This window comes from Bos taurus, chromosome 14 (genome assembly GCF_002263795.3).
Source record: "Bos taurus isolate L1 Dominette 01449 registration number 42190680 breed Hereford chromosome 14, ARS-UCD2.0, whole genome shotgun sequence".
In the NCBI taxonomy this organism is placed as follows: domain Eukaryota; kingdom Metazoa; phylum Chordata; class Mammalia; order Artiodactyla; family Bovidae; genus Bos; species Bos taurus.
The window spans coordinates 80,765,778-80,778,190 of NC_037341.1; the positions used below are offsets into that span (position 1 = coordinate 80,765,778).

A 12,413-nucleotide genomic window follows, 5' to 3' on the forward strand; every position below is an offset into this window, starting at 1 on the left:
AAACTTGTGTTGAATGATGTTAGCCTATACTTGTAATTTCTTGAACATAAAAGTTAGTTGGTTTATACCCCTTAAGTTGGCATGCTGTTGGTATACTTTTGCTTTACTTGAATGAATTTTTGCAAACCAGACACAGTTGTGAAACCAGCACACAAATCAAGAACAGACCATTACATCATGAAGGCCTCCCCTCATGCTCTGTCAGTCAATACCCACTCTCCTGATGGCCTAGGTTAATTTTGCCTGTTTCTGTACTTCATGTTAGTGGAATTATGGAGTATTTACTCTTGGATATGGTCTCTTCAGCATACGTTTGTAAGATTCGTCCTTGATCTTGCATCTAATTGTAGGCAGCTCACTTTTATTACTGATGTTACTCCTTTTTGTGAATATACTACAGCTTATCCGTCCTACTGCTGAAGGGCATTTTAATCATTTCCAGTTTGGGACTTTTACAGATACTGCTGCAAACCTGTTAGTACTTGTCCCTCAGTAAACACATGTACTCACTTCTGTTAAAGTCCTAAGAATAAAGTATCTGGATCGTCTGCCCAGATTTAGAAGATACTGATGAACATTGTACCAGAGCGGCCATACTAAGTTATACTCCTTTAAGCAGTGTATGAGAATTCTAGTTATTCCACATCTTCCCAGTTCAGTTCAGTCACTCAGTCGTGTCCTCTGTGACCCCATGGACCGCAGCACGCCAAGCTTCCCTCCATCACCAACTCCTGGAGCTTACTCAGACTGATGTCCATTGAGTCTGTGATGCCATCCAACCATTTCATCCTCTGACGTCCCCTTCTCCTCCCACCTTCAGAATTCTAGTTATTCCACACCTTTCCAACATGTAGTATTTTTTTTTTCATTTTAGTTTTTCTAGTGAGTAGAATGATACATTGTGGTTTTAATTTGCCTTTAAGACTTTTTTTTTTTTTTTTTTTGCCCATTTGAGTATTCTCTTTTCTGAAATGTCTGTTCAAGACTTTTGTTCATTTTTCTTTTGGGAGGTCTTTTCTACTTTGATTTATAGTTTCTTGTGCATTTTGTACATAAGTCCTTTTTCAGAACATGTGTTGTGACTATCATCTCTCACTCTGTGATTTGCCTTCCTTAATGGTTCATTTGATAATCAAGAGTTCTTAGTTTTAATATAGTCCAGCACATTAAATTTTTTTTTACAGTTAGCCCTTTTTAAAATCTGCCTCCTTCCTACAAGTATGTTGTCCTATGTTTTCTTCTAAGAGCTTTATTGTTGGACCTTTCATAGTTAGAGCTATAAACTGTCTGGAATTGATTTTTGTCCATGGTATGAAGTAAGAGTCAAGACACATTTTTTTCTCCCTAAAATCAGGTTTTTATTGAAAAGACAACTCTATCTCCTTTGCATTTGCTTTGTTGCCTATGTCACAATCAGGTGACCATAAATGTATGGGTCTGATTCTGTGTTCTATTTCTCCCTTCTTTACTGGTTTCACCCTGTCTTAATTACTAAGGCCCGATGGTAGTCAATACTACCATCTGGTAGCTAAGTACTGTAGCTTTGCTGTTCCTCTTCAGGGTTGTTTTGGCCCTTTGCACTGAGATTGTATTAAATCTATCTAGAGAGAACTGACGTATTTATAGTACCGAGTCTGAATCTATGAACCTAAACCATGTCAGTAAGTCTTTAACTTATTTAAATAATACTTAATTAATTTTAAATAATTTTAAATAATATTTTAATAAGTTATTAAATAATATTTTAAATAATAGTTTTCAGGGCAGAAATCTTAACCTCTTTTGCTAAGGTTGATTACTGGGTATGGATATTGTTTGATATTCTCTACATCTTTTAATGTTTCTGTTTCTTCATTGCTAGTTTAATCTATTTTGTCCTCATTATATATTACGTATTTATATATCCAATGACCTTGTTAAATCCATGTATAAGCTTGTTCTTTGAAACTGTTTCTTCTTTCTCTTGGATTTTCTGGAAGTAATGATTTCATATTTACTTCAATATTTCATGTTGTATAGTTAATGACAGTATGGAAGGATCTTCTAGGAAAAAGAATATTGAAATTATAAAGAGGCAGTTTTTAGAGTTAAAATATTATAAGACATGATATGGATGGCAAATCGGCATGGATCTGACTTTTTTGTGAGTGATTTTTGGACATTATAATAAATCGGTAGCTCATTTCTGTACGGTGACCTACCTTCTCTATGCAAGAATAAGCATTCACTGAGGTAATATTGTGAAAAGTTTGTATATAAAGTCTTTCAAGACAATACAGAGGAAGAAATAAATGACACATATAAAATCAATCATATTCACCTATTTATTAATTTAGCGTTTTTGGAGTACGAGTTATGTGCCAAGCCCTCTTCCAGGTAATAGTGGTACAGGAGCTCAACTGAACATATGAAAGATAGATAAGCAATTTTATTCTTAATATTAGTTTGTCACATGGTGATAAGTGCTATACAGAAGAATCAAAAGGGGGAAAGAAATAGTTTCTTGAAACCAGAGTTGCAGTTTAAGTGGCACTGCCAGTCATGGCCTCACAGGAAAGATGTAGCACTAGGAGAAAATGACAGGGACAGACAGGGAGGCCTGGCATGCTGCAGTCCCATGGGGTCGCAAAGAGTCGGACACGACTGAGCCACTGAACTGAAGAGAAAATGAGCCATGACAATACCCAGGACGTTGAAAGGGGAGGGAAGGGGCTTCCCAGACAGGTGGTGTAACTGCCGAGACCCTCATGGCTAACAGCAGGATAATCAGTGGGGAGAGATGTAGGAACTGAGGTAACAGCAAGGGAGTGTGACCCCCAGTTCAAATAGAGCACAGAAGCCTTTATAAGGCCTTTAGAGTTTCCCCCATTTTGAGCTGGGAATCTCAAAAAGATTTTAAAAGGGAAAATCAGATGATCTGACTTAAGCTTTTTAAAAGCTCCTTCTGGCTGCTGAATTGAGACTAGATTTTGTGGGAGAAAAAGGAAGGCAGGAGGCGGTTAGGTTCTTGCAGTAATCCATGGGACATATGGTGGTGTGCACCAGGTGAGGGAAGGGGGCCTGAGAAATTGTCAGATTCTGGAGATGTCTTGAAGAGAGAGCCTTTGGATGGGGGAGATGGAGAAAGCAAAAATGATCCCAACGCTTCTCACCTAAACAATGTGAAAAGTAGAGTTGCCATTTAATGAAATGGCAGATTTTGAGGGAAAGACCAGAATTTGTTTTTGCACATGCTAGGTTTGAAACATTTGTTAGACATCAAGTGGAGATGTCAGTTATGTGTGTGTATATATGAGGGTGTACACATGTATATATATTTTATCTCTCTCTATATATATATATATTCAGTTCAGTTGCTCAGTCAAGTCCGACTCTTTGCGACCCCATGAATTACAGCACGCCAGGCCTCCCTGTCCATCACCAACTCCTGGAGTTCACTCAAACTCACGTCCATCGAGTTGGTGATGGCATCCAGCCATCTCATCCTCTGTCGTCCCCTTCTCCTCCTGCCCCCAATCCCTCCCAGCATCAGAGTCTTTTCCAATGAGTCAACTCCTCGCATGAGGTGGCCAAAGTACTGGAGTTTCAGCTTTAGCATCATTCCTTCCAAAGAACACCCAGGACCGATTTCCTTTAGAATAGACTGATTGAATCTCCTTGCTGTCCAAGGGACTCTCAAGAGTCTTCTCCAACACCACAGTTCAAAAGCATCAATTCTTTGGCACTCAGCTTTCTTCACAGTCCAACTCTCACATCCATACATGACCACTGGAAAAACCATAGCCTTGACTAGACAGACCTTTGTTGGCAAAGTAATGTCTCTGCTTTTGAATATGCTATCTAGGTTGGACATAACTTTCCTTCCAAGGAGTAAGCGTCTTTTAATTTCATGGCTGCAGTCACCATCTGCAGTGATTTTGGAGCCCCCCCAAAAATAAAGTCTGACACTGTTTCCACTGTTTCCCCATATGTTTGCCATGAAGTGATGGGACCAGATGCCATGATCTTCGTTTTCTGAATGTTGAGCTTTAAGCCAACTTTTTCACTCTCCTCTTTCACATTCATCAACAGACTTTTTAGTCATATATTCAGTGTACACTTTAGGGGAGAGGTCTAAGCTAGAGTTACAAGCTTGAGAGTGTTAGATTTGTCAAATAATTTCACCTTGGTATATTTCTTTGAATTGATCTCTTAACTGAAGAAAGTTTAGGAAAAACTGGCAAGGTCTTATATATAGAGAGAGTGTCACGTCTTTGAAAAGTGATTAAAAACAAAAAGTAGGGAGGGGTGGTGAGCAGGTTCCAGAAAGAGTCACGGCATGGACTTCTTTGGTAATGTTTTGTTTCTTCCTCTTTTACTCGGTACATGGTGTGTTTACTCTGTGAGAATCCATTAAGTGGTATACTGAAGTTTTTGTGCTTTTCTGTATATATTTTATGATTAGTGTATGTGTCTACATTTGTTTACTTAAAGCACAGGCTACATAAAACAAGAGTACAAAGTGTAGTATACACTAAGTTTCAAATAAAGGGTAGAGACAATAACTGCTATTAGAATTTAGAGGAAGCAATGATCAGTATTGTACATAGTTTTCATTGAAGTACCACTTAAACAAGTAGATAGGAGAGCTTTCTAGGACAAATAAAGCAAAAATCTATCCTGTGTTTTTCCTAGAGAAAAAAGGAGTGTTTAGAGACCACTGTGAAGGGTAGCAGTTAGAAAAGGCTCATTTTTTTTAAAACAGAAAAAATAAAGTCAATGTGTTTTGTGTACAGTTGAAGTAATTATCATATGAAGTTGACTTTTATCATGCATCAGTTATTCACAGTCAAAAGTATTAAAGTCAGTTTATCCCTTTTTGAATTAGTAACTTCTAAAAAGAATATTGACTAGTTTTCTGTGAGTATGGTTTCAGTGTGTCTGCCCTCTGATGCCCTCTTGCAACACCTATGATCTAACTTGGGTTTCTCTTGCCTTGGGCGTGGGGTATCTTTTCACAGCTGCTCCAGCAAAGCACAGCCATTGCTCCTTACCTTGGACGAGGGGTATCTCCTCACCGCTGCCCTTCCTGACCTTCAACGTGGGATAGCTCCTCTAGGCCCTCCTGCACCCGCGCAGCCACCGCTCCTTAGACGTGGGGTTGGTCCTCCTGGCCGCCACCCCTGGTCTCGGGCGTGGGGTCATGGTGGAGAGATCTGACAGAATGTGGTCCACTGGAGAAGGGAATGGCAAACCACTTCAGTATTCTTGCCTTGAGAACCCCGTGAACAGTATGAAAAGGCAAAATGATAGGGTACTGAAAGAGGAACTCCCCAGGTCAGTAGGTGCCCAATATGCTACTGGAGATCAGTGGAGAAATAACTCCAGAAAGAATGAAGGGGTGGAGCCAAAGCAAAAAGAATACCCAGCTGTGGATATGACTGGTGATAGAAGCAAGGTCCAATGCTATAAGAGCAATATTGCATATTTGGAATATTGCTCAACCTGGAATATCAGGTCCACGAATCAAGGCAAATTGGAAGTGGTCAAACAAGAGATGGCAAGGGTGAATGTCGACATTCTAGGAATCAGTGAACTAAAATGGACTGGAATGGGTGAATTTAACTCAGATGACCATTATATCTACTACTGTGGGCAGGAATCCTGCAGAAGAAATGGAGTAGCCATCATGGTCAACAAAAGAGTCCAAAATGCAGTACTTGGATGCAATTTCAAAAACAACAGAATGATCTCTGTTTGTTTCCAAGGCAAACCATTCAATATCACAGTAATCCAAGTCTGTGCCCCAACGAGTAACGCTGAAGAAGCTGAAGTTGAACAGTTCTATGAAGACCTACAAGACCTTTTCGAACTAACACCCCAAAAAGATGTCCTTTTCATTATAGGGGATTGGAATGCAAAAGTAGGAAGTCAAGAAACACCTGGAGTAACAGGCAAATTTGGCCTTCGAATACGGAATGAAGCAGGACAAAGACTAATAGAGTTTTGCCAAGAAAATGCGCTGGTCATAGCAAACACCCTCTTCCAACAACACAAGAGAAGACTCTACACATGATCATCATCAGATGGTCAACACCAAAATCAGATTGATTATATTCTTTGCAGCCAAAGATGGAGAAGCTCTATACAGTCAACAAAAACAAGACCAGGAGCTGACTGTGGCTCAGATCATGAACTCCTTATTACCAAATTCAGACTGAAATTGAAGAAAGTAGGGAAAACCACTAGACCATTCAGGTATAACCTAAACCAAATCCCTTATGATTATACAGTGGAAGTGAGAAATAGCTTTAAGGGCCTAGATCTGATAGATAGAGTGCCTGATGAACTATGGACTGAGGTTCATGACATGGTACAGGAGACAGGGATCAAGACCATCCCCATGGAAAAGAAATGCAAAAAAGCAAAATGGCTGTCTGGGGAGGCCTTACAAATAGCTGTGAAAAGAAGAGAAGCAAAAAGCAAAGGACAAAAGGAAAGACATAAGCATCTGAATGCAGAGTTCCAAAGAATAGCAAGAAAAGATAAGAAAGCCTTCCTCAGCGATCAATGCAAAGAAATAGAGGAAAACAACAGAATGGGAAAGACTAGGGATCTCTTCAAGAAAATTAGAGATACCAATGGAACATTACATGCAAAGATGGGCTCGATAAAGGACAAAAATGGTATGGACCTAACAAAAGCAGAAGATATGAAGAGAGGTGGCAAGAATACACAGAACTGTACAAAAAAGATCTTCACGACCAAGATAATCACAATGATGGGATCACTGACCTAGAGCCAGACACCCTGGAATGTGAAGTCAAGTGGGCCTTAGAAAGCATCACTACGAACAAAGCTAGTGGAGGTGATGGAATTCCAGTTGAGCTATTCCAAATCCTGAAAGGTGATGCTGTGAAAGTGCTGCACTCAATATGCCAGCAAATTTGGAAAACTCAGCAGTGGCCACGGGACTGGAAAAGGTCAGTTTTCATTCCAATCCCAAAGAAAGGCAATGCCAAAGAATGCTCAAACTACTGCACAATTGCACTCATCTCACATGCTAGTAAAGTAATGCTCAAAATTCTCCAAGCCAGGCTTCAGCAATACATGAACCATGAACTTCCAGATGTTCAAGCTGGTTTTAGAAAAGGCAGAGGAACCAGAGATCAAATTGCCAGCATCTGCTGGATCATGGAAAAAGCAAGAGAGTTCCAGAAAAACATCTATTTCTGCTTTATTGACTATGCCAAAGCCTTTGACTGTGTGGATCACAATAAACTGTGGGAAATTCTGAAAGAGATGGGAATACCAGACCACCTGACCTGCCTCTTGAGAAACCTCTATGCAGGTCAGGAAGCAACAGTTAGAACTGGACATGGAACAACAGACTGGTTCCAAATAGGAAAAGGAGTACGTCCAGGCTGTATATTATCACCCTGCTTACTTAACTTATATGCCGAGTACATCATGAGAAATGCTGGGCTGGAAGAAACACAAGCTGGAATCAAGATTGCCAGGAAAAATGTCAATAACCTCAGATATACAGATGACACCACCCTTATGGCAGAAAGTGAAGAGGAACTAAAAAGCCTCTTGATGAAAGTGAAAGTGGAGAGTGAAAAAGTTGGCTTAAAGCTCAACATTCAGAAAACGAAGATCATGGCATCTGGTCCCATCACTTCATGGGAAATATGTGGGGAAACAGTGGAAACAGTGTCAGACTTTATATTCTGGGGCTCCAAAATCACTGCAGATGGTGACTGCAGCCATGAAATTAAAAGATGCTTACTCCTTGGAAGGAAAGTTATGTCCAACCTAGATAGCATATTCAAAAGTAGAGACATTACTTTGCCAACAAAGGTCTGTCTAGTCAAGGCTATGGTTTTTCCTGTGGTCATGTATGGATGTGAGAGTTGGAGTGTGAAGAAGGCTGAGCGCCAAAGAATTGATGCTTTTGAACTGTGGTGTTGGAGAAGACTCTTGAGAGTCCCCTTGGACTGCAAGGAGATCCAACCAGTCCATTCTGAAGGAGATCAGCCCTGGGATTTCTTTGGAAGGAATGATGCTAAAGCTGAAACTCCAGTACTTTGGCCACCTGATGCCAAGAGTTGACTCATTGGAAAAGACTCTGATGCTGGGAGGGACTGGGGGCAGGAGGAGAAGGGGACGACAGAGGATGAGATGGCTGGATGACATCACTGACTCGATGGACATGAGTTTGAGTGAATTCCGGGAGTTGGTGATGGACAGGGAGGCCTGGCGTGCTGTAATTCATGGGGTCGCAAAGAGTCGGACACGACTGAGCGACTGAACTGAACTGAACTAAAGAAGAAAATTTACTTTTCATTCCCTGCATGACTATTTTACATCAGGACTTTCTGGATACTTTACAGGGCATCTAAATAATCTCCATCCTCACCTTTATATGTTGCAAAGATAAATTATTTACTTTTTACTTGAAAACTAAAGAATCCAATCTAACCCTTGCTGATTCTCTCCCTTCAAAGGGAGAAGAATCAAATGGTAAGGATGATCAACAATCCCTAACTAATAAATTGTCTCTTGATCATCCACTAGAATTTTGAGTCATACTTGTAATTTAAAATTTCCTTATTTTTAGTGTTAAAAAAAGTAAAAAGAAACTGATGAAATTATATTTAGTAATGTATTTTGTTTAATATATTTAAAGTATGATCATTTCAACATGTAACCAATATATAATATTTTTAATGAAGTATTGTTACATCTTTTTTCATACTAAGTCTTTGAAATCTGGTCTATATTACACTCACAGCATGTTTCAAAGTCACATTTCAAGTATTCTATAGCCACTTGCAGCTAGAGTGCAGCTCTAGAACTACAATTGAAAGTTATTCCACACCTTAACTTGAAGGAAAAAAGTTACTGTTTTTAAGAGTTTCACTCATTCAGTAGATAGTTATTGAGTACATTTTGTGTGTCACGTATTTAGCTTAGCTCAAACCACTGTACCAAAAACTACTAGGAGTTGTTTCTCTGAGATTCTGTTGTAAATAGTATTTCTTCGCAATAAACTCTAAAATTATCCTTAGAAAATATAGAATCTAGCTTTCTCTTAAGTACCTTTTAAAATATTGACTTGCTGCAACCAAATTTTTCTATTCAGTAGCCTAGAAAATTGTACATAATTATAGAAATGTAAACTTTCATCTAATACGGATATTTTCTACCTTGTATTTCATCCTTGAAGATTAAAACATCTAATTTATTAGAAAACTTTGCTTGGCAGTTATTGAGTTTAAAAATTAAATTGACTGTGTAAGACAATAGTGGCTACTTTTCATATTAATTTTAGAACATATTAGCGTAAAATATCGGAGAAGGCAATGGCACCCCACTCCAGTACTCTTGCCTGGAGAATCCCAGGGACAGGGGAGCCTGGTGTGCTGCCATCTATGGGGCCACACAGAGTTGGACATGACTGAAGTGACTTCAGCAGCATAAAATATATTTTAGAGGCTGATGAGTTTATTTATTATTAGTGTGTTTCAGAAAAGCATTTTGCCTCAAATTTGTCAGTCCTGAGAAAAAAATCTTTGCTTTTGGTTCCTACATTCGATTGAACATTTGATGGCCTAAATAATTTCTGAATTTTTTAACATAATAATTGTTACCATCTGCCTTTTCAAATGTTTTAAAATTATTTGTCTTAAATTTTAAAATATTTATAGAAATATATTTTAAAGCTCTCTGTCTCTCACTCTCTCCATAGGTATATAAAATATTAGTAAAGAAGACCCCAGAAGAAAGCTGGGTAGTTTTTAGAAGATACACTGACTTCTCTAGGCTTAATGATAAAGTAAGTACTTTAATAAATCTAAACCTAACTTTTCAGTCTGGAATTATAATCTGTTCCTGGAGTTCTCCTGTTGTTACTTGTTTTTTCTCCTTTGTTAATTATTTAAGTGAAGTCAAATCTTTGCTATTTCCTAACAACTGTTTCATTTAATTTTAAGAGTCTGAATTCCCATCTCTACATATAACTTCCTTTTGTTGGAAACAAAAAATTACTTTTAATATTAAAAAAGTGAAAACCTTAAAATTGGCAACAGAAATATGGTTATTTACATAATCTTATAACTTTGAAAAGATGTATGTGTATAAGACCCCCAAAATCTTATGACTGTAGAAGAATGAAAAAAAAATTTAGCACATTGTGGTTAGTTTTCTTTACTGTGTTACAAATTATCACAAACTTTGTGGCTTAAAACACACCTCTTCATTATTTAGAGATTTGGAGCGCTCAGCTGGGTTTGCTGCTTAGGGTCAAACAAGGTCAAAATCAAAAAATTGACTGGCCTCTTATCTGGAGGCTCTGGGAGGGAATCAGCTTTCAGTATCGTTGTTGGCAGAGTTTGGTTTCTTGTGATTGTGAGACAAGGTCCCTGTTTCCTTGCTGGTTGTCAGCCAAAGGTTGTTCTTGGCCCATAGATACTATTCTTCAGGTCTTGCACACGACCCTTCCATCTTTAAAGTCAGCAAGAGTTGGTCAAGTTTTTCTTGTGCTAGAATATCTCTGGCTTTCTCTTTTGTCACCAGCCAGGAAGAAGCTTTACCTTTATAGAGCTTGAGTGATAAGATTAAGCTCATGTAAATAGTTTTCCTATCTTAAGGTCAACTCAATAGTAACCCTAATTGCATGTACAAAATCTTTTTTGCTGTGTAACAAGGAAACACAGAGGCTTCACCAGGGGCAAAGGTCATGGGTCCATCTAGAATTCACATATGCCCACTGCACATGTGAAACAGACAAAGAAAAGAATAATAAACCGCAGTACATTAAGTACCCTTAAAAATAAGTAACAAGAAGCACCCCAAAATAGAAAATTCAGCAATTGATATGAACAGTGTAATCCCCAGAAGAAAGACAAATGACCACTAAATTTGGAAACCATTTACTATCACAAGTACCCCATGAAAAGAAAATTAAGACACTATTTTTCACCTGTTGGGCTTCCCTGGTGGCTCAGTGGTAAAGAATCCGCCTGCCATTGCAGCAGACATGAGTTCAGGCCCTGGTCTGGGAGGATCCCGTACACCACGGAGCGGTTGAACCCGTACACCACAACTGCTGAGCCTGTCTCCTTAGCCCGGGAGCCGCCGCTGCTGAAGGCAGTGTGCCCTGGAGCCCGCGCTTCGCAACAGGAGAGGCCGCCCCAGCAAGAGGTTCACATACTGCCATTGGAGAGCGGCCCCGCCTCTCTGCAACTAGAGGAGAGTCTGCACAGCCATGAAGACCTAGCACCACCAATAAGTAAATAAAATTACAGTTAAAGAAAAGAAAGAAAAACTATTTTAATTTTCACCTGTCAGGTTGACAGCCTTTAAGTGGTATATCTATTGTTAGAAATATAAGTCTTCCTAGAGGACATCCTAAAGCTATACATAATTTGACATGATAATTACATTTCTGGGATTTATCCTATATAATAAATTATTGATATGGGCAGGATATAGCCCTAAGGATACTTCTAATGATGTTTTTTTTTTTTTTTTTTTTTTATTTATTTATTTTTTCCTCTAATTTTATTTTATTTTTAAACTTTACATAATTGTATTAGTTTTGCCAAATATCAAAATGAATCCGCCACAGGTATACATGTGTTCCCCATCCCGAACCCTCCTCCCTCCTCCCTCCCCATACCATCCCTCTGGGCCGTCCCAGTGCACCAGCCCCAAGCATCCAGCATCATGCATCGAATCTGGACTGGCAACTCGTTTCCTACATGATATTTTACATGTTTCATTGCCATTCTCCCAAATCTTCCCACCCTCTCCCTCTCCCACAGAGTCCATAAGACTGTTCTATACATCAGTGTCTCTTTTGCTGTCTCGTACACCGGGTTATTGTTACCATCTTTCTAAATTCCATATATATGCGTTAGTATACTGTATTTATGTTTTTCCTTCTGGCTTACTTCACTCTGTATAATAGGCTCCAGTTTCATCCACCTCATTAGAACTGATTCAAATGTATTCTTTTTAATGGCTGAGTAATACTCCATTGTGTATATGTACCACAGCTTTCTTATCCATTCATCTGCTGATGGACATCTAGGTTGCTTCCATGTCTTGGCTATTATAAACAGTGCTGCGATGAACATTGTTCTAATGATGTTTTATGTATTGTTTTTCTCTTTTTTCATTTTGTTTTAAATAGTTAAAAATTTTAGAACCAACCTAAATTTCTAACACTAGGGAACTGATTTGAGTAAATTGCAGTAAGATTTCAGTAGAGAAACAGCAGCTGAAGTGTTCACAGGGCTGGAGGAAAATCAGGTAGGACAGATAGGGGTAACTGGTATTTAAGAAACCAAGAGAAAAAGCATTTTTCCAAAAGAAGCAAGCAGTTTATGATGCTTCGGAGAGGCCAAATAAGATGACCTTGGACC

At 38.8% G+C, this 12,413-nt stretch overlaps 1 protein-coding gene across 6 annotated transcripts in view; it reads left to right on the forward strand.

Moving 5' to 3' along the window:
* SNX16 (sorting nexin 16) overlaps positions 1-12,413 on the forward strand; it is a 38,580-nt gene that overhangs the window by 2,918 nt on the left and 23,249 nt on the right. For all 6 annotated transcript variants that reach the window (XM_005215710.5, XM_015474558.3, XM_025001894.2 and 3 more), the window contains one exon: positions 9,734-9,820. In XM_005215710.5, coding sequence (XP_005215767.1) covers positions 9,734-9,820 — 87 coding nt within the window. The remainder of the gene's footprint in view (positions 1-9,733; positions 9,821-12,413) is intronic.